The sequence below is a fragment of the Heterocephalus glaber genome, unplaced genomic scaffold (genome assembly GCF_053883595.1).
Source record: "Heterocephalus glaber isolate CG9 unplaced genomic scaffold, H.glaber_assembly_v1.0 deba00001572, whole genome shotgun sequence".
Classification (NCBI taxonomy): domain Eukaryota; kingdom Metazoa; phylum Chordata; class Mammalia; order Rodentia; family Bathyergidae; genus Heterocephalus; species Heterocephalus glaber.
The window spans coordinates 2,573,028-2,600,243 of NW_028258357.1; the positions used below are offsets into that span (position 1 = coordinate 2,573,028).

The following is a 27,216-nucleotide window of genomic DNA, read 5'->3' on the forward strand; positions in this document are numbered from 1 at the left end:
TGGGGTGTTTTTCAGACTTTGTAAGCAGTTTTTAAAAAGGGCATATTGCGTGGCAAAACTAATTTAAACATGAATGTTTTTCAGTTACAATAGGATTGCTTATTTGATTTTATACTATACTAACTCAGTAGTTAATGTCAATTCCATTTATGTTGTTGACGATTAAAGGTGGGTTCAGCATTGCCAAAGCTTGAAAGGCTTTGCCCTGGACTTTGCTTGACTTGTGTTACTGAGTGTCGTTATCTTCATCTACACATGACGTGTCAGTGTCATCTCATCATCTCAGTTTCTTGAGTGAACACAGTAGATGTCATAACTTTCTTTCCTTCATTTATTTTTTATCAGAGTCAGTATATTTCCTTTTCCTTCTCCAGGCTGGAATAATGCATTTTAATAAAATAATCTTCATTATGCAATTAATTGTTGCATTTTTCTAACTATAATTCAGAATGCAGAACACTGTAATTCAGAGTTAATAGCCACCTGGAAAAGGAGAACAATAAATAATTTCCTACACTGTCCTTCGTTTAAATATCACATAAATAATTAACATTTTTGTTAATGCATTTACTTAGTTACATATTGTGTTTTGAAGACAGGTAGCAATTAATATTATGTTCAAATTTTAAAATAATCTCTAATAAGCATAAATAACTGAAAAATGGGTTTAGTCTGCTATCCTTTATTAAGATTGATGAGATCCTGATTTTTCATTGTGCCACAAATGATCTGGTTTTAGTTTTTTTAAACAAGTATATACTTTAATTTCATCCCCATCTGTATCTGTAGACTTAGCATATACAGAAAGTTCAGAGTAATGGATTTTTATATTTTAAATGTTTATTTACAATTTTTTTTTTGGTGCCAGGGATCAAATTCAGGACCTTGTACTTGGAAGGCAGGTGGCAGCACCACTGAGCTAAATCCCAGGCCTACAGCTATATTTTCTTAATAATTTTTCTGACCATAGAACTTCACTTGTTTTGAGAATGAGTAGGGCAGAGAATGTAAGAAAGTGATGTGATTCTCTTTCATTTGGTTTAAAATAGTGGGCTTTATAGTCCTATGTTTATGTTTACTCACCATTTTTATCATTTTAGAAATATTTAACCAAGCAGTGACTATTGATTATTAGAAACCTTAAAACATATATTTCCCCTTTTATTTGAAGAACAGATGTTCTGGGGTTAAATACAATTTGTCATAGCTATGAGATACATAGTGAGTTCTACTAACAACCATTTCTGTTTCTGTGTGAAATTCGCGACTTATAAATCATTCTTATAACTATTTTTGTGGTGCTAAATAGTCCCGAACTTTCAGCACACAGGAAACCCCAAACAAAAAGAGATGATGATTAGACCACAATGCCACAGACCTGGCAGGTGCTGAGATATCTTCATTAGATCTCTATCGCCCTTTGATTTGATTTTTATTTGAATATTTATTTCAGATCAAGCCTCATACCATTACTTTTGCTCTTAGTAAATCCTCACCTATAAAAGAGCAACGTATTTTCTGTGTTTGCATATTTGCTGCCTTAAAATTGGATCTGGTTTCTCTGTTTACTTTGCCTTTTCAGTATATTTCCTAGATAGCATTGCATAACAATTCTTGGGGTACAATTTACAGAGTTCTATAGTTCTGTCTCCAATAATTCTATCCTTGCAAAGCTGACCTAGGAGTAGTCTCGAAACTGTTCACATTTATTCCACTTTTATTCCTAATTCTAATTCAGAGTTTGCTAGTACTAAGCCTTTCTTTATTATTAAAGAATAATTAAATTTATTCTTTAATTTTACCATTACCTAACTGTATGAAATAAATGCATATGTCAGAGACAAGTTTTAAAGTAGTGACAGTTAAAATCAACTCAACTCATATTTGTAATATAATTTTAGATGCATTCATTTTGTTTTTTGCTTGAAAAGTCTATAGAGGATTTCTTTTTAAGGAAAAACAATGCTTTTACTTGTACTAAAATCCTTCCTATCTCCTGCAATTGAAGGAAAGGCATATAAAATATGACTAAGTAATGAGCTTGGCATTAAAGCTTACCTTCAAATCACCTTTACCACTGTACTTATTTTTCTCTAAATGCAGCTTTATCGTTTCATTCAGTTACCATTTTTTGTGTTGAATTTCTCACGCTTTCATACTTTGCAGGTCAGTTTCTTCTGGAAGAAGCTCGCCTCTTAGAAGCGGCTGAGATGGCAAAAAAAGCAGCTGAACTAGACAGTACAGAGTTCGATGTTGTCTTCAATGCTGCCCACATGCTCAGGTTAGTTTTTTTTTTTTTTTTTTGTACCGGCATTCGAACTCGGGTCCTTGCGCTTGCGCAGTAGGCGGCAAAACCACTGAGCTAAATCCCCGGCCCGCGCAGGTTAGTTTTTGCCACTGTTCTTTAAAGGCCAATACTGTGACTTTGCTAAAATGATTAATTATATTAGCTTCCCTATCATACCACCTCATTCCACACTCCTGTTGCTCATACTGCATGACCACGTAAAACTTAGAACTGTTTTATTTACTATAGTCTATGTGTACCACAGTCAGGGCAGGTGAGCCCTGAAGACTCTGAATGTTACTTAGACCTTCCCTGGCTATTTCCTTCCCTCCAGAAATGTAGTCTGGTCATAAAATACAAAAGGAAAACTACAATATTTAATGTAATAATTGTCACATTAAATGTCCCAAAACAAAACATGTCATTTATTCAAGTGCATCTCCATTTTTTGTGTTTCTATATTAATTATTGTTAAATGTGGTATGTGAATACATTTGAATGTGTTAAACTAATAGTGGGAAGGATTATTAAATACAAATATACTTAAGGTCTCTGAATACCCTTGTAATCAGCATCATCTGCTGTGTTTTAGAACAATATATTTTTGGAATATTACCACTTCTGTTTTCAGAAGGGTTATTCAAAGGCTAATTACAAGAATATCCCCAAAAGTCAGATCAGCTATTGTTGTTGTGAAAATAAAAAGAAAGTGCAACTGTAAATGGTGTTTTAGGATGTTTTCAAAAAACTAAAATGAGTTATACATGACTAGGAGTGTAGCTCAGAGGTTCAGTGCATGCGCAAGGCCCTGGGTTCAGGCCTCAATACCAGAAAAAAGAAGAGAAGAGAAATGGAAGAAGGAAGGATATGGGAGGGAAAGGGCATCATTTAGTCTGTTAACAATATGCATGTATGTCCCTTCTCCCATATTCTCACTTGCATTTTACTCCATTAAATCCCCACCTAAGTGTTTCATTAAGTGACAGCCACACTGTGGTCTCTCTACTTGACTTCTAGTGATAGATTTGTAATTATATAGATTACTCTCACAAGGGAGGAAAAATGAGAACTTTTGGTCTGGGGTGAGGCTCAATAGTAGACCATTTGGTTAACATGAATCAGGCCCTGGGTTCAGTTCCCAGCAATACACATACATACATACAGGCCTTTGAGAAATATAGAGGAACTATTTATTTTTCACCTTTATTTTCAGATCGTTGTAGGCTCAAGCATATTTGTAAGAAATAATCTGGACAAATCTGCACCATTTATCCATTTTCCCAAATGATATCTTACAAAACAAGAGTACATTATCATAGCCAGCATATTGATACTGATACAGTTGATGGGCTGTGTTGAGTTTCTTTGGTTTTACTTGTACCCCCCATTAGTGCACATCGCATGTGTGTGTACATGTGTGTGTGCGCACATGTGTGTATGTTTATTTTCCTGCAGTTTTGTCACATGCATAGGTCTATGTGTTCATCCCCTCAGTCACATCACAATCCAGTTCCTTTATCCCAAGTATCCCTTGTGCTGTCCTTTCCAATCCCATCCCCTCTACCCCTAGGAACCAATATTTAAAGCAAATTTTATAGATCAGCTTCTGTTTATCATTTGAAATCATTGTTAGATCTGTACCTTAGCGGCCTCCTGCTTGGCTTTTTATTAGTTTTAAATAAGCAATCTAAAACCTGGTTTAGAGGAAGGACACAATGTGAAGTTTCTGATGAATGCTCTCACTCTACATTAATGTTTAACATTCCCAAAGCACTTGTTTTATCATGAATTCAAGAAAGCTGGCACCTACAGAAAGAAATCAAGAGTCAATTGACTATTGGCTATATTTATAAATCGACTGACTATAGCCAATCTGCAAGAACCTTCAACGCAAGGATAATCTTTAGTACCTTAATTTGTATCACAAATTCTTGCCTTTCTGTTCTTCATGAATAAAACACTATGCTTCTAGTCACAATAAAGCATTTATAGGGACGAGAAGGCACAAGTTTCTATAGACTTATTCATCTTACTCAATAAATATTTTCATCGAGAAGTCATTGGCTACATATTAAGATAGTGTCTGGAATTCAAGGTCTACCCATTGAAACCCATTATAAGAGTATTACAAAAAATGTCCTTGTTAAATATATCACTTGTAATTTTTTTCTTAGTTACCATAGTGCTAGAAAACAGAGGAGCACTTTTGTTACACTTTGTTGATGTGGAAATCTTTAGCATTTATTTTTCAGAACCTTCTCTCTAGCCTTCTAAGATCTGCATTCCTCATTAAGTTCTAGTCACTCACTAACTTCTTGTACGGACTGCAGGCATGAGCACAGCAGCCTAGTGAGCACTCACTCAACTCAGCATCAGTTTCCAGGAATGATTTCATGTAGCCTTTGTGTTTTCCAGCTCACTCAAATTCAAGTATTTCTTCAGTGCTTACTGTGCAGACTAAACACCAATCTTTATTTATTAGTGAAAAACATTCAGCATTTTGTTTGCTGAAAGATAAGAAAAGCTATTGGTCTTTCCTTGAAGGTAGCTTTATCGCAATGGTTAACTATCAAGACTTTGCTTATTTAGTATTATGTATAAAGTAAAATCATAGCTATCTGTAAATTCAAGGTGTCCTAAATTGACCCGGGGGGTATCACACTGAGCTATGCTTCCAGCACTTTTTATTTTTTATTTTGAGACAGAGTCTTGCTAAGTTGTCTAGGCTAGGCTTGCGTTTACAGTCCTTCTAGCCTCCCAGACTGCTGGAGTAAAGGCTTGGGCCACCATGCCTGGCTCTATATTGAATTTGATATTACTTATCACATCAAAACTTTGGTTTTTCTGAGAGATTTTAGGAGAAAAATTGGCAAGGTTTGGTGATAAGTTAGATGTGAACAAAGAGGTGAACTTCTATTTGTGACTTGCTTAGCTGGATTAATGCTTTACCGAATATCCCAACTCAACAATTTAGGAAAAGCTTATGTTTAGTATATGGTTCTACCATACTGATTTTAACTTCCCTTTCCTTGGCTAATTCCTAATGAAATGACCAAAAGAATCTATTAACAAAGAAAAAACACTGTTCATTCCAAATCTTTTTTACAAAAGTTGTTTGTTCTGATTGAGGAAGAAGTAAGGGTCAGGACCAGCTGTCATGGAGCAAGTCTTTCCCTGAACTTTCAAGAGGCTTGAAATTTGAGAAGTTTCTTAAAGGACCACTTCAACTCTGAGCAATACATGAAGGTTTTCCTCAGTAGCAGAAGCAAAAGTTAAAAAAGAGGAAGAAGAAGCAAAGGCAAATTTTGAGAAATCTTATTTCAATTTGGCATTCAAATAAGAGTAACAAAAAGAGGAAGTATTTAAAGTAAATACTTTGTGAAGCAAAATTAACCTTAGAAATTTAAGAGCTGAGCCCGGTGATACATACCTTTAATCCCAGCATTTGGGAAGCTGATGCAGGAAGATCACAAATTTGAGTCCTGCTGGGGATAAAAAGGGCTGGGGATGTAGCTCATCAGCTCAAACCTGTGTGTTTGATCCTCAGTACTGCAAAACCAAGACAAGGCAACAAAGAGAAAACTCAAAAGCCACTTAGAACATGCTTAGTTTCTACTTCAAGGTGATTCACATGAAACCTAGATGGGGGGGAACCAATACTAATGTTGTTCATCAAATGGGTTTGGCCTCCAGCTTCTAGAAACACAATGGGTGACTGCTGTGCCTGGCCTTCTTCAAAGGTAAAGACTTGCACTTACCTTATTTGGGTCTCTGAATAGGTAAATGGGGCAAATGTCACTTCTGAGAAAAGCTATGAGTACGCTTTCCTTTTTCTGACTTGAAGATAGTGCAAGCAGATCCTGTAACCGAAGGGAAACAAATCTCCTTTCCCTCCCTCATTGGATGGCTCAGATGGGTGAGAAATAAATTCTTTTTGTTTTAAATCAGTGATATTCAGAATGAGTTAGCATCGAATAACCTAATTTACTTTGGAAATACAATAGGTAGTTGAAATAGGAACATTATAACATTGGAAAAGAGAACTAAGAGATTAGTAGGATCTCTTAAGTTAAAACTGCAATAAAGGCAGTGTATGATTAATAGACTAATCATTCAAATAGAAGCTGTAGATATTTTCCCAAAACTCTTTGGAGAATAACAAATATAAAAACTATGATTGATAGAAATTGAAGTATATAAAACTTATAGGCCTAACTATACATAATAACACTTAAATATATATCTGTAGCACTATATACACTCATGTGATTGTATAATTATATAAAGTATATATAGTATAATATAGATGTATAATACATGCCTGGTGTCTATATAATATATGATATAGTTGTATTAATATATAAATATGTGAATAAATTAGTGCTGTGTATAACCAATATGATTTTATTTGTGGTATATGTTAATTAAAATATAAATCTTTAAATAAGGAGAGCAGGTAATTATTAACAGATAAACATTATCATTGAATAATTCAAGACAATTTCTAAGATAGCATAAAGGCCCTTCTCATAATTTTGCAAGCAAAATTGATGAAAATAGATCCAATCCTAAATTGTCTTCATATGTGGGTCACAGTTCTTAGCTGCAAGATACAGAATTCACTCTTGCTAATTTAAGCAAAAAGGGGATTTACTACAGAGCATTCTAATCACCCACAGATCACTCGAGGGGCTTGAGAGCACTACTTTACACAGCCAGGAATTGTACCTATGTTGGTTAGGGTTCTCTAGAGGAACAGCCCTCAACTACCAGTCTTCCCAAGGCTCAGTAGCTTTTATAATCCAGTAGTTGTGCCAACATCGCCTGTAGGAACCAAGCCGAGTGTGTGCCCCATTCATTAGAAGATGATTCTCTTGGGTGCAGCTGCCTCCCATTATGCTTACTTCAGAATTTCATTCTCTTGAGAGTCTATCTGATTGGTGGGATCTTAGTTGTGAGCTGGAAGAAAGCTGAAAGATGAAGGGATTTGGGGCTTCCTCTTTGCTTAGGAAGATGGGACCCGAATTGCGGCTAATTATCGTGTCCACAGGAGGGCTGACCATAGATGTTGAGTGTTGTCACATAACGAACATTGACAATGCATGGCAACACTTTGAGTACTTCAAATAAACTGAAAAAATTGTTAGGTACTTCCAGATGAGATCATTAAAAAAAGTGGATTGATTATCATCAAAAGAAAATATCAAAGGAATTTAAAGTGCTAGAACTCAGTGAAGTTATGTCTCTACATGTATATGAGGAAACAATTGAATCAATTATTCTGTTAGGAGCAGTTGGAATGGAAGTATTCAGGTATTACCCCTAGAAATGGAAGCTAGAGAGAGAGAAAAATGAATATATTTGATAGCTGAAAGGAAGTCAAAAGGCACAAAAACAAATTTTACCTGATACACAGCATTCATAGTCTCTGGTAGAAGAGATTTGCTGTTGTTGTTTTAAATCCATGTATGGTAAGATATAAAGGTAGCATTTATTCAGATAGCTTCTGTCCACCTGGCATTATATGTTGTATTTTTACAAGCTGCTTTCTTAGTTCTGATTGTGTATTTGTCAGGTAGACATTAATATTCCTATTTTATGGATGAGGAGACTGAGGCTCAGAGTTAGTACCACTCAGAGTTGATAAAGCTGTGATTTAAACTTGGTGTGTTCTGCCCAAGTTTGATTCTGTCTGCACTATGTCACTTTGGTCCCCTCCGTCTTTATAACTGAATAACTACCAAGAAGCTGTCATTCTTGCATTTCTTAAAGGAGAAAGGATTTATAAAGAATAATTAATTGTTCAGTTGATGAACCCTAAATACTAAGACTTCTCTAGTAGTATTAAATTATTCTTTTCTGGTAAATTTTAGAAGGTAAGATTCATGGCTGGTCATTGGAGAGATAACTTTACATTTGAATTATCAAAGGGATATTACATTTTTAGAAATATCAGTATAATATATTGTGAACATGAGTCATACAACTGAGAGTTGTGTGCACTTTGTTCTTTACTAGGCATAAGGGGACAAGCTATCACTGCTCCTCAGGTAGCAGGAAAATCAACACCATCAACCTACCTGGTCCCTGTTGCTTCTTTAGTTTCTAGAGAGCAAGTGAATATATAAGAATCACAATCTTTTAATTTCTATACTCAGAACAGTTTTATATAATTATATGCTATGTAAGCAAATAGCTTAGAAATGTTAACTTCTTTATAATTTTTTTTTTCTTGATAGCAGGGATTGAACTCAGGTCCTTGCACTTGCGAGGCAGGCAATGGAATCACTGAGCTAAATCCTCGGCCCTACTTCTTTATAAATTTGACTGAGTGAGATAAAATTTAAATTCTTAAATGAGAAAAGAATAGAATCAGATTGTTTCCCCAAACCGTATTTGTGTGTGTATGTGTCTGCATATCATGTAGAAATATATAAACTTGACCCTCAAAATCCCCGAGTTCTATGTCTCTGAATTTAATGAATTACAGATTGAAATTATTTTGGGGGAAAATGTACTGAATATGTATACACTTGTTTTGGATATTAGCCCTTAACCAATACAGTATAATACATATTTATGTAGCATTCATGTTGTATTACACATTATAAGTAATCTAGAGATGATTTAAAGTATAGGCAAGATTGTGTAAGTTATATGTAAATACTACACCATCGTATACGAGGGACTTGAACATCTGGAGGTATGGAGGGTATCTGCAGGGAGCAGGGTGTCAGGAACAAATCCCTTGAGATAACAATGAATAACTGAATCTCCAAGGCCCATTAGGCCACATACTTTCTCCTTTAATGTTTTGAAATAAATGAAAAGCACTACAGAGTCACTAGATTTCTCCAACTATAAATTACATCTCACTGCCAGTGTTTGGTCAGGAGAATATTATTTCAACTGCATTGTAATGGGTTGTAGGGTCTTTAAAGCAGAGCATTTGCAGATTAAGATTGAAGTTGACTCTTCTGCCCAATCCCTCTTTGATATGATCCTCAGGTCTATAAAATAAAGGTCAGATTCAGAACCAAGCCCTGTAGTAAAGAGAAATTTAATGGCCCAGTGATCATGAAAACATAAGTATCTTTATTTAGTGAGTTCTTTGTTCATTATAATTAAAATAGAAGGACTTTGGATTTCTTACTGACAAAATAGGGAGAAGTCTGTATGCTCTTAAACTGCACCTGGTGTACTTAAGTTAACACTACTGGACAAATAGAGGTTAATATTAAAGATGAAAAGCTTATGCCAAACAGTGCCTAATTTTGTCTGACTTCTACAACTATTAGGAGCCACTGTTCATCAGTATTCTATTTGCAAATGTCCCTGTCATATTTTCCAGATGATCAAAAGATAATGGTTCTTCAAACAACAGAATCCAATATCCCATGTCTCTTTTATTTTTTAAATTTTTATTTTATTGGTACATTTTAGGTATACAATATAATGACATTCATCATTGGAAATTTGCACCTTTGTATAATCTCTCTTGGTTCTTAATTTTCCCTCTTCCCCTGCCCTCCCTTAACCCCTCCATCCCTCCCTATTTACAAAGACTTTGTTTCCATTTTTTCATTTTCTCATATTAATTCCATCCCATGTCTCTTTTAGATCTGTTAGAATGGGACTTTGAATCCCTGCACACACAAACACACACACACACACACACACACACACACACACACACACACCGGCTTAAATCAACCCTAAGAAGATGCACCATCAGCCTCTGTGCATCCCTTAAAGAATAAGGGCTTGATGTCAAAGGGAGGGAGATGAGGCAGGATAGAAGAAATAAAGATAGGTAGAAAGAAGACAAGGGAAATCATAATTTAAAAATTGTGCTCTTAAGAAGACTGCAACTCTTTTTTCTGAGGTGAGGTGGAATCTCAGTGTTGTTTTCATTTGCATCTCTCGAATAACCTGTGATGTTGAACATTTTTTCATATGTTTATTTGCTGCTTTTACTTCTTTGAGAAATGTCTGTTCATTTCAGATGCCCATTTTTGAATGAATGGTCTTTAAATTTGGGGGGGGGTCTGATTTTTTTCAGTTCTTTGTATATTCTAGATAGTAGTCCTTTGTCTGAGGTACAGTATACCTAAAATGTACCAATAAAAGAATTTGAGCAAAAAAAAAAAAAAAAAGAAGAAGAAGAAGACTGCACCTTCTAGATGCAGTTACCTAAGGTTATCCCTAGGTTATAACTCCCTAGGCTTTTTTAGGGTTCTTTTCTCTCAGGCTTGTCACACCTAAAATTCTTTAAAGATTCTTAAATCCCTCTCACTTCCTCTTCCTCTTTGGGCCTTATCTTCCTATTTCATATTACCTATTATACATTTTGATCCTTAGGGAAGGGAAAGGAATAAATATGAGAAAAGGGAAAAACAGAAACAAAGTTTATGTAAATAGAGAGGGGTGGAGGGGTGGAATGGAGGGCAAGGGGATGGGGAAAAAATAAGAACCAAGATATATCATGTAAAGGTGCAAGTTCCCAATGATGAATGTCATCATATTGTATACCTAAAATCTACCAATAAACTTAATGAATTAAAAAAATTCTTAAATCCATAAATTAGCTCACTTGATAAAGTAAACCTGATATTATGATATACAATAGACTTAGCCCCTGTCTTTCTCCTGTAAAATAGGCTATCTTTTTACCTGTGAAATGAGCCATTATCTTTCTACTTCTGGGTGGGTCCTTGCTTTTCTCCTGCAAACCAAGCCCAAAGTGTCTGTAGATTCATAAATTCCACAGACTTCTAACTCCCCAAATACATAAATATTCCAGCTCCAAATTATAAAGTGCCTCTGTCTTGAGGCCCCACAGTCTATGAGTGTGAGTATTTAAAATTTCAACCTAAGAAAGACCTTTTAAAAATATTAATTGAATCACCAATGGAATCATCCAGGGACCTTGTTAAAATGCAAGGTAATGCCGGGATTTAGCTCAGTGGTTTCCTGCCTGCCGAACAAGTGCAAGGACCTGAGTTAGATCCCTGGTACCAAAAAACAAAACAAAATAAAACAAAAAAATGCAAGGTATGAGTGCTGAGATTTTGCATTTCTAACGAGACCCAAGAGATGCTTCTGATGTTCTGATCTACTGTGTATTTTATTCTACCTCCTCTCCATCCCTTCTGACTTCACCTACCTCATAGATAACACCTTGAATATAATATATCAGTTGACATGGCCAACACCTTTCCTTTCTTCTTGAGCAGTCCACTTGCAGGGCTTTGGGAACTGTTCTGGGCATGTGTCCTAGAATGTTTCAATTAACAGTTCACACCTACTACCCCACCCAATCTGCCATGCCCTAATCTCCTGCCTCATTTCCAGCTTGTAAGGCTTGAGGCCATGAAAGAACAGGCTCAAATTCTTAGGTGACATCACAAAATTCTGATTCAGTGGGACCTTTCATAAAGTTCCATTGTTAGCATAGTCTTTTCTTTCTTCTTTTATTCATCATTTCCTCTTCACTTCTTTATCCTTTATTGAGACAAATACATAAGGGTCTTGAAGCCATCTTTGATATCTTAGCAGAGAAATTTTCATCTAAGAAGACTTAGAGGTTATATACATGTTATTATAGGAGTTTCATTGAAAGGATCTTTTCTACTCCTTGTTTTTATATATGTGTGACTTTGGTTTTCCTATTTAAAGATTTCCCATATGTTTTTAAGCCATCTACTTCAGTTTCACTTCTATTCCTACTATACAGCTTATCAAGTAGAATTAAAGTTTAATGCTGTTTTGAGTACCTTAAAGCTAAACATCAGTTTAGTGATTGGCAAGAATCCAGAAAAATCCAGCTACTGTTTCCTTCTACATTTGTGTTATTTGAACAAAAATCTGTCTAGTTAAAAAAAAAATCTATCCTCAAAAATAATCACCTAGCCTTTAATAAAATATATTTTGTATGAATCAAACAGTGGTTATTGTCCATTTTAAGCAATTTTAAAATTCAAAGTTGATAATTCACAGTTGGAATTAAAAAGTCCTACATCAGAATGCTGCTAGAGACCTTGCGCTTGTGAGGCAGGTGGCAGAACCACTGAGCTAAATCCCCAGTCCCAGGAAAACTTTTAAATACATTCAGTTCACTCAAGCTATTTCTTGGAAATTTAAGGTTTATTTCATAGTTCAAGCACAAATACTACCTAGGGCTTTTTCTAGTTCCTTACTCTTTTTTGGCCCTGAGAGGCAGAGGTAGTTTGAACAGAAAGAGGATTTAACATAGGTGAGGGCTAAGATAGGTAATGAGAAAGGAGAATCCATCTGAATCTCCAATTGGGGTTTTGTTGGCATACTTATTATATTTCTATTCTCATGAATGTCGCATGATGTTGACTCTCAGGATGGCAGGTTAAGGTGGGGAAAATTGCCCATCTGGACCATAGCTTCCTGGTGTGAATGATCTTTCTTTCTCACCATCTAATTCATTCCTGGCTTTGTAAAATGTACTGTGCCCAAAACACAAGGCTCTTAACATCTGGCCTGGGTGATGTCCTGACAAAGCCAACCATTTCCCTTCTAATCCACTTTCTTACTCTTCCACTTAACCATGTGGGAAACTTCTGTTCCCTTCAGTGCCTAATTATGATCTCCTAAAAGTGGAGTATTGCAAGAAGTAAGAAAGTATCTTTTTCCTTGTTATCATCTTTTTTGTGATTAATAATAGGAATGGCTTCATAACATTGTAAATAGTAAATGAAATAAGGCATACCTTGATTGAGGATTTATAAATTTTCCATTCTAAAAGAAAAATAGTGAAAGAAGAAAATGTATGAATATTCAGGAAAAGTGCATGTTTTCAGCTGCTCTAAATATGCATATCCTAATATTCTGAGATCCCAAATCCTGTAGCCAGTCCCTAACAATCTCATCATGGGAGTGGTTGTCAACATTTCATAGAATCCCCCAAGCAACAGGCAGTATATTGCTAATTTCCTCACTTTTCATATGTTGATTAATGATTTGGTCACTTATGCAATTAAGATTTATGTGAGCACTCCCGGGATATTTTTTGAAGAGGAGAGTGTTTAATACACCATACCCGACAAAGTGGACATTGGACAGTTCCTCAGGAGTTTTCTTTCTTCTTTGGAGAATAAAACAAGGATATATATGAACATTATATTATATGGACAGAATCAACATAATTTTTCCCTGCAATTTTCCATATGTTGCTATAAATGCCTTCTGATTAGTAGTCAGGAAAGACTATTTAATAATAGAAGCAAAGCCCTAGAATGAAAATTAATTTTCAGAGCTATATGACAGATGTAATCCTTGTTTTTTTATTTCTTTAGAATATAATCAATTCTACTTCTAGCTTAAGAAATTAAGTTTTCTAAACTAAATATTTCCTTTAGGCATTAAATCACCAGAGAATTTGATGACTTTAAAAACTAGTAACCAGTTGTTTTGTAGGGAAACCTTTTCAAATTTGGGTTATTTTGATAAAGGCATTTCATCTAATTGATTCTCTTTGATCCTTATCTACTTTATGAATTAAATGTCGGTAAAGATGAACATTAATATTAGCTGTACTTTCCATGCTAGACATCTATTGGTTGATCTTGCTTCAAAGTAACTTACTTCTTTGTAGTATTAAGTTACTCTAATTTCCTACCTCCATGCCTTTTATTTTCCTCTGGAGGAAACCTTGCAGGGCATGACCTAATGAATTCTGGTTCAGATTTCCGAATGAATCTGAACCAAAGTGATTCTGTAATTTGGTGGAGGGAACCTTCATTAAATACCCTAGTGAGGGGAATTTTACTGTTTCATAGCAGACTAAAGTACTTTTCTTGACATACTGAAATTGAACTTTAACATTTATGGGAATATAAATTGCAGCGGCACGTTGTAACGTGTCATAGGTCCAGCAGAGCCTTAGGTCAAGGGTTTTTACTTTCTTTAAAACCTCCACTTAAAATAGCAGTGTTTCTAATTATTTCACCTTTAAAAATTAGAAGAATATGTCCTATTCTCCAGGGATTTTATCTACAGTTATTCCTATAATTTGTATGGTTGCATCGGGTATGGCTTTATAGTTTTTATTTGGCTTGACAAAAGTGCAAATTCAGTTTCATAGGTACAGCTACTTAGCCTTCCCTTTCAAAACCTGGATGTAGTTTTCTAATTGAGAAAGTTAAATTTTTTTGTTTTCTCATCCTAATTCCTGACCTCTCAGTTATCTTGTCTCAGAAAACACTACCCCATTCTAAATACAGGCCATGCCGCCATTTACTATTATTGTCACATGCGAGTTATGGTGTAGAATCAAAAAATAAAGTTAGCGTTTTCCTATAGCATTTATTCTGAGCCCTTCAAATATGGTTACTAGATTCCAGTCTGACCTATAAGAGCTTCTTCAATCTTAATATCTGCTCTCTTTGAAGGCCCTCTGATGTAGCACAGAATAATAATTAAAAACAACAACAACTGTGTTTTGAGGGTTAAATTACTAGGCTTCAACACAACCTGACATTTGATTTCTTCTGCTAACAAGTAGGCTGAACCTAACCTAAGTCTTTGCTGGGAGTTGCAAGAGTAGGCAGTGAACAAAGGCATCTGTGAAACTCAGTGTGCATCTTATTTGCATAAGTCAGCTGTGCCATGCATGAAGTTTGGTGCTAAGCAAGAAAACTGACTCTGGACTTTGAAGGCAGTGGAAACTGAAGAATTCCCTGTGGGCTGGAAGGCTTGAATCCGCAGGAAAGAAGGCAGCCCAGTGGCCAAGGAGTGAAATAGACTCTAGCAATTCTTCATAGCTCAAGTCTGACCAGGACATAGCCCCATTCCTTCCACTGTTTGAATAGATTCTGGTCATCCTTTCATCTGTCACTCAGGAATTAAAATTCCAGGTGAGAACATTCACTCACCTAAGATTGGGTCATGTGCCCACTCTGGTGGCCAGAGACCTGGGAGAAAAATTGGCCTTTTGTTTTTTCTTTACACTGCACAAAATTGAAAGTTTCTCCTCAATCAGAAAAAGTGACTGTGTAGATAGAACTGAATTTTAAAACCCTGCATATTTCATTATTTTTATTAAAAAGTCACAATTACATACTCATTTTGATAACTTATGTTAAAATTAAGGTTTTTCTGTCATTATCATGTTGAAACTGGAGAATCTCAATATATTATATGGATTAGCTTAGAAAAGGAAATGAACTTTTTTTTTTTGGTACCGGAGATCGAACTCGAGTCCTTGCGCGTGCAAGGCAGGCAGTGAAACCACTGAGCTAAATCTCTGGCCCCAAGAACTTTTCTAATTGCTAATATATAAGTTTAAAATACTAATGCCTACTGAATAGAATTATGTTGAGACACTATTTCTATTCTTTATATAAATTTATTGTAAACACTCAGGCTTCCATATAGGGAACTTACTGTTTAATTGATATGATTGTACATTGTTAAAGTTAGTATTATTTCGTGGCATGATGTTTTATTTACCCATTCTAAAATAAATGATACAGTTTTTTTATTATTATTCTTCAACAGACAGGCTAGCCTCAATGAAGAAGCCGAAAAGTATTACGATCTGGCAGCCAGACTCAGGCCTAATGTAAGTACTTTCCTAATGAGCAGCATTATTCAGAGGGAAGGTCTGAACGCACATAATAGTGTTAGGATATAGATATGTCATGGTACTGGATTTTTTTCCTCTAGCCTCTTATTTTGAATACCCACTATGCAGTTAATTCAACAATAAAGTCTACCAGTTGCAACCCCCTCCCCCTAGGTAAAGCTGCTATTTTCTAACTGGTGTAAAGCACTGTGAATTTTTATCATTTGAACTGCAGCTTTTAGTACTTAGTATCTAACTTTGCATTTGGATGACTTTTAAACTTCCTTGAAAGTTTTTTGTTTTTGTTTTTTGCTGTGGTATTAAATACCTATTATTGTTTGGTTATCACATATAGTTAAACTTTGAGCTGTGGACCTTTATCCTGTTTGTAATACCCATTTCTAATAGCTGGTTTTTCAACTGCATCACTCATGTTTTCCTTGTAAGTTTTCCCTGGGTAGTCACACTCTTACAAAGTCAGATGATGTAAATTAGATCATTACATTTGAAGTGGAACAACTGAGAAAATGTTTTTGTTTCTGTCTTTCAACCATTGTATTTGCAGCACCCCTGAATTCCAGTGCATTGCTTTTATTTTTGTCCACATTCTATCGCACTGTCCTGTACTAAAATGTTTCTTCTACATTGCTCTCCAGATCTGAACCATACATTGAGAAATGTAATTTTGAAACAGTAATGAAAATGCATGTGTGAACTGAATACAAATAATGGGATCAGTCTCATTTCTTTATAGTACCTCATCCATCGGGCAAACATTTGTAGAGTGCTTGTTTCCTGATAGGTTACAGAGATTTCATAGCCTAAAAGGCCACACAGTGTAGTGGAGAAGACTGAACATAATCAACTAATTGAAATGCAGTGTGGTAATTCCTTTAGAGGTATATACAGTTTTCCGAGAAAACAAAAATGGAATTAGTGCTCTCTGAAACAGACCTACAAGGAAACTTTTTAAAATTCTTTTTCGTTTTTTTCTTTCTTCTTTTATTTTTATGTGCGTGGGGGGCTAATATTTTTCTTATATGTCACAAAGTTCATGGCTGACACCTATAGCAAAAACAGATTAACAGAACAAAATCATACAAGTTTCAGATGACAAGGGAGCCTTCAAAAATGAAAAGCCAAAGGAAACTATGGGAAACCTATATATTTTTATGTCCGATTATGCAGAGATATGATTAGAAAACGAAAGAGGCCGATGTAGTGTTAATAAATTGGGAGAGACATGACAAGGCCTATTTGCTCAGATTTTTCTCCATATCTTTTGTCTTCAGAGATAAAGATATTAACGAGGGTCTTCTGACCTTGTTCGGGGAAGAAGTGGGAGAGATCACCGAGTGCCAGTCCTGCTTCTCTGGTTTTCTCAGTTTTCTTTAGCTTAAAATACCAAGTATTAAAAGATGGCATATTTTGTAATGACTACTCTGAACCCATTCACATTAATTATGAGTTGCTTCAAGAATTGATGAGCTGTTTATATCAAAAGAACATGATAATCCTAATGGTAAAGACAATGACAGCTCAAATCCATCGAATGCTTACGTGTCAAGCACTTTTCTAGGTAGTAAATGTGAATTCTTTCATTTCTCCCAACAGCCCACATATACCTGTGTGATCTCCATTGTGCGGTCAGCGAAGTTAATAATTCACTCAGTGTCACAGCTGTTTGTAATCACATTTTCATTTAGGCCACTATGTACATGAGAGGAAGCTTGATGGAAAAAAAAATGGGCATGTTTTAAAGGGGAAATGCAGGTCAGAAATCTGGAAAACCAAAATAATTATAGTCATCTCATTTATTGATCTGGTAAATATTTATTGACTACTAGGCACTATTCCAGCCACTGGCCATACAGAACTGAACGAAATGGACAGCAGTGCCTGCCTGCCTGCCTGTTAGGAGCTAACGGTTTGGTCAGGAAAGAGTGAGCCTAAGCAAATAACTGAAGTATGGAGCACGTCAGATAATAGAGATAAGTACTTTGGAGAAAAATAAAGCAATACCAAGAAGTTAGCAAGTGCAAGAAGCATAGCCTTGTAAATGCCTGAGCTGAGTGCCTTTGTGCCGTATTTCAAAGGAAAGGGTTGAATTTGAAGACTTAACTGTGTTACTGTATTTCATTGAAGACAGAGATTGGGGATTTTATTCTTTCTTTTTTGGTCCCTTTACACTGATCAGTATAATGCTCTAAATATAAGTAATACATAATGATTATGTTCAACCTTAATTCATTGAGCACCAGTCTTGTGTGTTACTTTCATGTTTGTTAAGTGGTTGGTCAGATGGTGATCTTCCATGCAATGTAAAGGAATAGTGAGGAAGCTATCTGAGTTACCTGACTTACGCTAAAAATAGAAAAGACACTCAGGTGCTACAAGGTTCAAATTTGACTTAGGGGAATGTTTATTTTAAATGACAAGTCAAATCATAAAATCAATTTGTAATCTCCAATTCAAAGCCATTTTTTCTTCTGGAACCCCAAAATATTTGTTCATAAATATGCTTTAAACTACAGCTTTTGAAAATAATTTACTCAAATAATACTTTCCTTGTCCAGTAACAATAAATTATCTTACAGACTTAGAATAAAGAGTTCATATTTTACAATAGGTAAATGAAGTTACAATTTGTGGATCAACAGATGTGATTTTTTCCCTACTTGTTTTGGGATTATGTTTTGATTTGCAGATAAGTGAGGTACCTAGGTAAGTAAGGTACCACTGAGGCAAGGTGAAAATACAAGCCATGATAATAAATTTTTATTCTGAAAGAAAGAGGTCTGTTTGAACAAAACCCTGTTGCGAACTACACATTTAGTCCAAAATAAATCATCCACTTAATGTTTTATCTTGCTGCTTATTCCTTTTGTTCAGAAAACATTCTTTGTTATTTCCATGCTCTAAATGAATAAATTTCAGTTATTTGCTTAAGGAAAAACATAGCAAATGGACCTCAGTTCTCATATTCTATTTAAATAGTTTCATGGCTATTTTTATTTTTCACATGTATACAATAATCTAATCTTACTCTTATTCTCATAAAACATTTTCTTCCATTGATTAAACATCCCTGCATCTGTAATGATCAAAAGCTGCATGCGAGGGACTCCAAGAATCTTTTAGCAACACTTATGTCAGAAGTGACGTGGAAAGTAAACTGTGTAGCTATAGTGCCTGTGTCCTGTCTGTTATTGCCATCAGATTAAGAAAGACTGGGTATCATCTGCGGAATATGGTTCTCGCTTAATAAAACACTGATTCCATAATACATGGCTTTTTTATTTCGATACAACAGAAGCCATATTGATCTACATAATGTACTTTGAAATTGTTCATTGACATTTTCAATTATTTTATATACAAAGAATTCCAGTGATCTCATGTTAAAATAGAAGAAGTCTAAATTATTAGGCACAAACTCAGCTTTTGATTCTCATGCCATCCCTTCCTCAAGATGTTCAGTATGTCATCATTTACTGAACCACACAGTTGTGTTTTGATTTTCAGTATGTAGTCTAGGTGTACTTATTTTAAAAATGGCACATAACAATTTCAAATCTTATTTAGTTGACTTCGGGGATGATTGCTTTAAAATTAGGTCTCCTATTGTATTAAAATGTATTTCTATAATAGGAAAACCTTACAAAATTGCATTTCAATTTTTTTGAGTTTTAGTTTTCCATTTGTATAGGTAAATTGATCTTTCTGTGGTGGTTATTTTAAAAAGATAACAGTCTTCTCCATCTTCAACCTCATTCACACACATCAAAATTGCTGACTAGAGGGAGCATTTAAATGAAATTGCTTTGTTCTTCCTGTGGGAATTAAGCCAAATTCTGCATCAAGTTATGGGTTCAAAAATTCTTTTTAAATGTGAAGAATAAACATGTATTTATTGTATTGCATTGTAATGTATTGTACAAAGTCACCTACTTTAACTTTTTATCAATTCTGGAGTCAAGAAGGCAAGCACATAAGTACCAGTGATCTGATCTTGTATTCTTCTGAATATAATTGTTTTTAGCCTGACCTCATTCAACTTATTCTTTTTATCTAGTTCCATATATGACTCTATGCCAAGTGTAGTAGGATTTTAAGGTTATAAAAAGTTAACTCTGACCTTGAAAAATGTACATTTGATATGGGCAAGGATAGAAAGAAAGAACATTTGAATCTTAATCTTCACATGTCAGGGCAGTAAAGAAGGTTATCTAATCAGGGCTTTTCAAGAGGTATAAGCTAGGGGCTAGCAAAATGCATAGGAGAAATTACATTCCGCTGGATTGATGTGACAAAGCATTGAGTCAGAGTTGGCAAGTTTAGAAATGCTTGAAGTGATGAATGTTTATAGGTGAAGATTATAGCAAAAAGAAGAGAAAGGAAAGAACTCTGGCAGGTAGATGCGCAGGCATAAATAAGAACAAAGGGAAGAAAAGAGGAAGATAGAACGAAACATAAAACCAGGTGAAAGACATTTAATATCACACTAAGGGTGGGATTTTGTATTCCAGGATTTTCTGAAGCAGGATGATGTAATGAAAGCAGTAATTTAGGATGGCCATTTATATGATACAGGGAAAAATGCATATTGTGTTCTGGGAAGTAGAGTTGGGAGACAGAGCATCAGGATAATGAAATAATAAGTCATTGTAGCAGCATAGGTGTAATACAGTAGAGACTAAAGTACAAGAACATAAAGTGGTGGCAAGGAACACACAGTAAAATAAGCAGATTATTTCATAGGATGTGAGAAAGAAAGTTAGTTGGCCAAAATGACTGTTCCAAATTTTTAAATTTAGGTAACTTGGAAAAAGAATACTGAGCAGTAGGGTGCTCAGAAGAGAATGTTTATTTCAAGAGTAAAACCTTAAGTTTGAATTTAGCAAATTCCGAGAAATAGAACATTCTAATTTTTTTATGGGACATTCCTGTCAAGCAAGGCATTGGGAGAAAGTCTATAGTTAGGAATAAAGATGTAGGAGTCTTTTGCAGAAAAGTAGTTCTCACCAAGTGAGTAAGATCATGAAGGGAGGGAATACACAAAGGGAAAGGAGAGAGCCATACGAATGCCTGGGAATTTTTGTATCTGAAATGTAGGATGAGGATGGCCACTGAGACAGTGACAAAATCAAATTTGGTGAGCAGTGACTGCTGCTGCTAACAGGTTAAAAAAAAACAAAACAAATAAGGATTGAGAATGTTCAGTGACTTGAAAAATACACTAACATTACCCTTCAAAAGTGCACTTTCACACAAGTCATGTGGGAAAGATTTTAAGGTTGTAGGGAAATGGAGAATTGAAAGTAAGAAGAGTAAAACATGTTCTGGTAAGAAATATGGAGGTAAATTAAAGAGAAGGGATAATATAAAAAAAATACAGTGTTTATGTACCAAAGGCAGGCGTTAAAGGGTGTATGCATTCAAATGTTACTGAAAATATAGCTAAGTAGAGGCAGGGAAGAGAATGCAAAGGACATAAAAAGGACCACTTCCTCCCTAAGAACTTAAGGAGAAAACATAAACTATGAAGATAGAGGGAAGAAATCAAAACTGGACATGGAATGGAGGTAAACTTAGTAAATTACATCAATTAAGGTCATTTGTTTATCTGTTAACCTATAGAAAGAAGGTCAGAATTTGAGGTTTAATTGTGGACCTCAGGACATTCTAAAGTGCACAGTATGTAATATTTCACATAGGCCTATAGTGTCTACATGTGATAAGTAAGTATCAATTGAGATACAGAATTAAGCAATTAGTGATTTTATATCTTTAAATAAGATTCTAAAATCTAGATTATTTCTAGATTTCACTTATCTTTCTAACTGATGGAAGATGTTTTGTTACTACTTTACATTTCTAGTATGTATGATATTTTATAAATATTCTGCATGTACATTCACTATATAAAAGGGTACTGTATTGCCAATATTATTTAATAGAAAACTGCATATGTGCTTTTTACTTTTCTCAGACATTTGAAATATAAATTATTTCATAGCATTATTATCAGATCAAAGGCAAGGCTATCTAGTTGTGTTTTTTAGCAATGATTACTTTTCAAATATTACAAATGAGAAATATGGGAAGAATTGGCCGGGGATTTAGCTCAGTGGTTCTGGCGCCTGCTTTGCAAGCGTAAGGTCCCAAGTTCGATCTCTGATACCAAAAAAAAAAAAAAAAAATTCAGGTTGAGAAATATGGGAAGGAAATTCAAAGCAGTGAGCTTACTGTGACAAAGTACAGCTTGTATCACAAGTTAGTATGTGAGTTAGTATATTACATTGAAATTGGTCTACACTTTCTATGGAGGGGGAATGAATATGGAGCATAAATAACCATCAAGACTAGAATCTGGTGGGGGAAAGGTTGAGGAATAATTTCTTGAGATGTTCTGATGGAAGGGATATAGAATATCCTTAGTATATAGTTGTCTTCTGATGGGAAATACATTTTTCAACTCTAATTAGAACAAGAGACTGTGAAATTAAGTCAAATAGGACAGATTCAGATTTCACCATAAAAGGACTTGTGGGGGAGGTGTTGAGATCATCATTCGTTGGGAAAAATAAATGACAAAGTTAATAATAATTTGTCTGGGAAGCAGTTAAACCACATTTCTGCTTATAAATGGGGGAGGAAGCATATGGCCTGTCCCAAAACTTTCCACAGGCAATGTGGGAAAATTACATAGCATGTGTCTCTTGACTTTCAGCATTAATAGTATATGGATCCCAGAATCACCAGATTGACTTTATGAGTAAAATGTGTTTTAATATTACACATGGTTTTCCTGCTCTCAGTAGCTTTTTTTTTTCTGTTTCAATTATATCTTTGAATTTTACAGTTAGAAAATGGATTGAGATAAGTTGACCAACCCAGAGAAAAACAAGTTTTAATCAAAGGAGAAAGGATTATTAGATTTTCTCTACATTTTGCCTAGTTGTCTTAAATTGATCCAGAGATATTGAAACAAACCTTTGGTTTTAGGATTATTCACACTTGCCCATACTTGGTAACCAAGCTCTTCACATCCCTCAGGTCATATATAGGCTTCATCCCATTGGTATTACATTGTGCACATAGCAATACCTACCAAATATCTAATTTTTCCTATCTAGTTTTAGTAAGATAGACGCTCACTTCCCCGAGAGCTTCAGTTATGCTAAAATCAATTTTAGTTTCATCTCACTCATATCTCCTTTCAAACTCCTTTCCACTGTAGAGATCTTTTCTAAATTATTTATATATTGTAGTACTTTTCTTCTGACTAGTTTCAATGTCTAGTTTCTGTATTCATGTCTGCTTACATTTTAGTTGCTTTGTGTTGTACTTCTATTTTGAAAATGTTATACCAGAACAAAAATGTATTTCTGAAGTGGTTACTCTTTTTCTTCTGTTTATCAGTTTGTCTACATCTCATGCTTCAAGGACAGGGATGGTTAGTACAACCCACTTGTTTACTAACTCTTGGTGAGGGCTGGTTGCAGCTCAGACAGGGGCCAGATATTTGTGCTGAACGAAGCTGAATTTATCTTTCTTCCATCCTTGGGGTATTGCTGTGCTTCACATCCCACATGCAATCATTTTTAAACACTATATTAAAAATATATGTAGGCACCCTCTGTGTATGTGTTGTGTTAGACACACAACAAAAAAGATCAGAGGAGGTAAGAGATGGGCAGGAATGTACTGCCTCTGGGCTTCAAAGAAAATCAACTGGAATACTGTTTTTTAAGAAACATCAAAACCTTAAGGAAATTTCACTTAATTGGATTCTCTGATTCTAAGCATGTTTATTTTTACTTACATTTCTTTGTGGGGGCATCCTTTGTGTGGAGTTGTAGCTGTAATTGTTTGACTTGAGGGACCACACACTGCAATTATGGTTAGCTTCTTCTCGTCCACAGAAACGTCATCCCTAGTTCCTTTGAAAACTCCACAGTTCTAACCACACTCGCACACTCCCACCTGGAAATAACATGGAGGGTGGACTCCTGGCTGCCACCTACGGAGAACTACATGCTCTTCATAATCCCCTGTGGTTATTTCCATGGCTAGCCTCTTCTGTTTCTATTATCTTCTTAGGCATTTATGCTTCTGACTCTTGATTGAGCTTATGGAGCCTTTGTTTTTCTCTGAAAATACATTGACACGCTAATAAAAAGCTGCAAGTCTTTGTGTAAGTACCTTGAATGTGAGTCTTTGTTCCTCTCGCTCTGGTAATTCTGCCCCAAGACTCCTCCTTCTCTTTTCCTATTTCCTTACCCTTCCTCCTCTACTCCAAGCCCTTTGTTATACATTTGAATCCTAATCCGTATCTACAGATTAAATTATACTGAAGCTAAGCAGTTTGAGCAGATCCTGGAAAATTAATAGATTGGTAGATTAATTTCTCTCGAAAATCCTATGTTCTTGTGAAAGAATAAAAATGTTCTGACAGATTTGGAAATGGAAAGACTTTATTTAAGACTACTGTGAAAGGTGTCCAGACTATTGTGATAGGGGAGATCGGGCTTAACTCCAAAAACAGCAGAAACAGCTGAGGATTTATAGTGACAGGTTCAGGAAATGCTATCCCAAAATATGACAACTTAGCATATGGACTGTTTTAAGCTAAAAGAATTTGAGAATTGGCATGTGCAGGAAGAACTTTCTGACCTTCCCCAAAGCAGGTCATAAGACCTGCCTGTGGGAGGTGTGAGGTTCCTCACACCTGGAGGAAAGAAACTTCCTTATCTCTAAAACAAGGTGATACAGAGAGGAATTGAACAAACAGGGCTTGCTAAGTTTCCAGTTTATTATGCTTGCTTATACTGTCTATCCTATTTCTCACACTCTTTACACTCTGCATCAAACCTAGCATGAAAAACACTTAGGTTTTTATGATTCATTTTCTTGTGAAGGCTCCATGTCACACAAAACTGATATTAAATAAATTTATGTGCTTTTCTCTTGTTAATCTGTTTTGTTACATGGGGCCCTAGATTATCAATTGAGATAGGTAGAAGGAAATGCTGTTTTTCTTTTCCTACAGTAGCTAACTTGCAGAGTGAAGAGGTGAGTGGATGGAAAGTTGCTGAGAGAAGACATCAAGGGTAAGGGGATTCTTGGTGAAAGCAGGCCAGGTGGTCAGGGTTTTGTGTGTGTGTGTGTGTGTGTGTGTGTGTGTGTGTGTGTGTGTGTGTGTAGGGGGTTGATTAAATACTGAAGGTTATCAGATTAGAGGGTGGGAGAATTCTCCCCAAACCAGCTTAGCAGGACTTTTGCTATAGCTGAACAGGCAGGTGCAAGACAAGCCCTATGGGTACATTTCCTTGCAAAGCAACTTTAGAAAAGAACCTATCTAATGTTTGGTCAAGGAGAGCCTTTGCCATCATAGACAATTGTTTTCCCAGACTGAATTATTATCATATTAAATCCCTTGTCACTTGAAAAATGTCAGAATCAACAGTTTATTTTTGTAACCGGAGAAAGATTTGATTAAATACATAACATTGTCTTTGAGAAGCACTAGAAAAGAAGTAAGAAGACCTATATTTTTAGAAAGAACAAAAAACTGTATATGCTACAAAGTATTTCTGTCTTTGACCTATAAACAAATGACTGCAATGGGACAGTATTCATAGTTTTCAAAGTTATGGTGAACCCACATCTTGGGTAATGTGTTAGTTACTTTTTTCTCACTGTTAAGACAAAATACCTGAGACCATAGTTAAAGGAGAAAGTTTTATTTGGCTTACAGTTCATAGAAGTTTCAGTCCATAATCGGCTAGCTCCAAGGCAGGGTGGGAGAAGGGGAATAGTTTAGGGTGGTGGAAGACAGCAAAGGCAACAAGAGACCTCAACAGTGACTTTCTGCCCCTTTTGTCTTACTCAGATTACCAGAATTAGGGTGGTGCTGTCATACAGCCACCTCCATCTAGATTCAGCCACCTCCAAAATAGCCCCACTGTATTCCCATGAGGTTTTGGGGGGGGGGACAGCTAAACACAAGCTGCATCAGGTATTATAAAATATTAAAGCTACAGAGAATTCAGATTTTGTTAAGTATTGAACTTCCATATTTGAATGAGTCCTATTCTTCCTATGTGGTTTTCATTGTGTCACTTTCTTAAAAGGCCTTTACTAAAAGAACTCTCAGAAATGCAGTTTTGCATCATATACATCTTTGCTTTTTGAAAAATAAATGGCAATGGGAAGGTTAAAAAAGTACAAATGTGGTGCACTTAGAGTTCTTATGACTAGAAGGAATTTGGAGTAGTCACTTAATTACTAAATTAGTTTCATTTGAAAAGAAATGCTCAGCTTAGGAATGCTGAATTTTACGGAGAGAAGCAATTTTGGTAAGATTTGGTAAGAGATAGCTGGATCTTCCTTTATGAAATCTGTACCTCTCCTAGTTTTTTCTAAATTCATTTGTAATTGTCACTTGTTTATATGAGAATCCTCATAAAACTTATAAAAATAACAAAGTCCTTACTATTTATTGATTTATTGATTTAGTTTCCTGTGCAACAAATTATTTCTTTATTGCATTTACTACTATAATGGTAGAAAAATGGTTGTTCTCTATTAAACAAAGTTCAATGATCTTTTCCTTAGTTGTATTATTAATTTAAATTTTATAATCATAAGGTTCATCTACTGTAGTTATCTATTCTCCTACTTGTATTATTCTCCTACCCAGCTATGGTATCAGACTATCAGCAAATCAGGCCTGCAATAATTAGTCCCTAGTGAACTTAATATGCAAATACTAATAAAACCAATGTATTTTAAAATGCATTTCTGTAGCTTACTCTACTTAAACAGCAAACCCAGAATACATGGACATATGTCTTAATTTATCAGTTTTCTTATGGGAAAATAGATTGCTATTTAAAATTCCCAAATTCACCTATATTCAGTTAGCTTCCTCGATCTTGCTGTCTCATTTTTAATAGTTTTCTTAAGCCAGCACTGAAAATAGAATAGATTCCTCAGATCTTGAAAGTGGAATTATTTTGTTACCCAAGGAGGTTTTTCTATACTTGGAAGCCTTTACTGGAAACGTGCATATGCATACTGTTCCCTTCACTGAATAATATGACATTATCATTTTATTTTCTGGTACGCTAATTGACATGGTAACTCCCAGACATTTCCTATATCTAGGGAACTTTTATGAAGAACACATGATGCATTAGACCTTTAGCACTGTAGTACCATGTCATTGCTTTAAACCTATTATCATTACATTTGACTTTGTATAAACTGTATATATCCAATGACAAAAAGAAAAGCAAATGAAAGGAACCTAATCAAAAATATA

At 35.2% G+C, this 27,216-nt stretch overlaps 1 protein-coding gene across 8 annotated transcripts in view; it reads left to right on the forward strand.

Moving 5' to 3' along the window:
* Positions 1 to 27,216, forward strand: part of Tmtc2 (transmembrane O-mannosyltransferase targeting cadherins 2) — a 531,775-nt gene that overhangs the window by 461,793 nt on the left and 42,766 nt on the right. For 7 of the 8 annotated variants that reach the window (XM_087192795.1, XM_087192793.1, XM_021246525.2 and 4 more), the window contains 2 exons: positions 2,167 to 2,281; positions 15,818 to 15,881. In XM_087192795.1, coding sequence (XP_087048921.1) covers positions 2,167 to 2,281; positions 15,818 to 15,881 — 179 coding nt within the window. Of the gene's footprint in view, positions 1 to 2,166; positions 2,282 to 15,817; positions 15,882 to 17,498; positions 25,884 to 27,216 lie in introns of those variants that run through there. The other variant, XM_021246523.2, reaches the window with a different exon arrangement.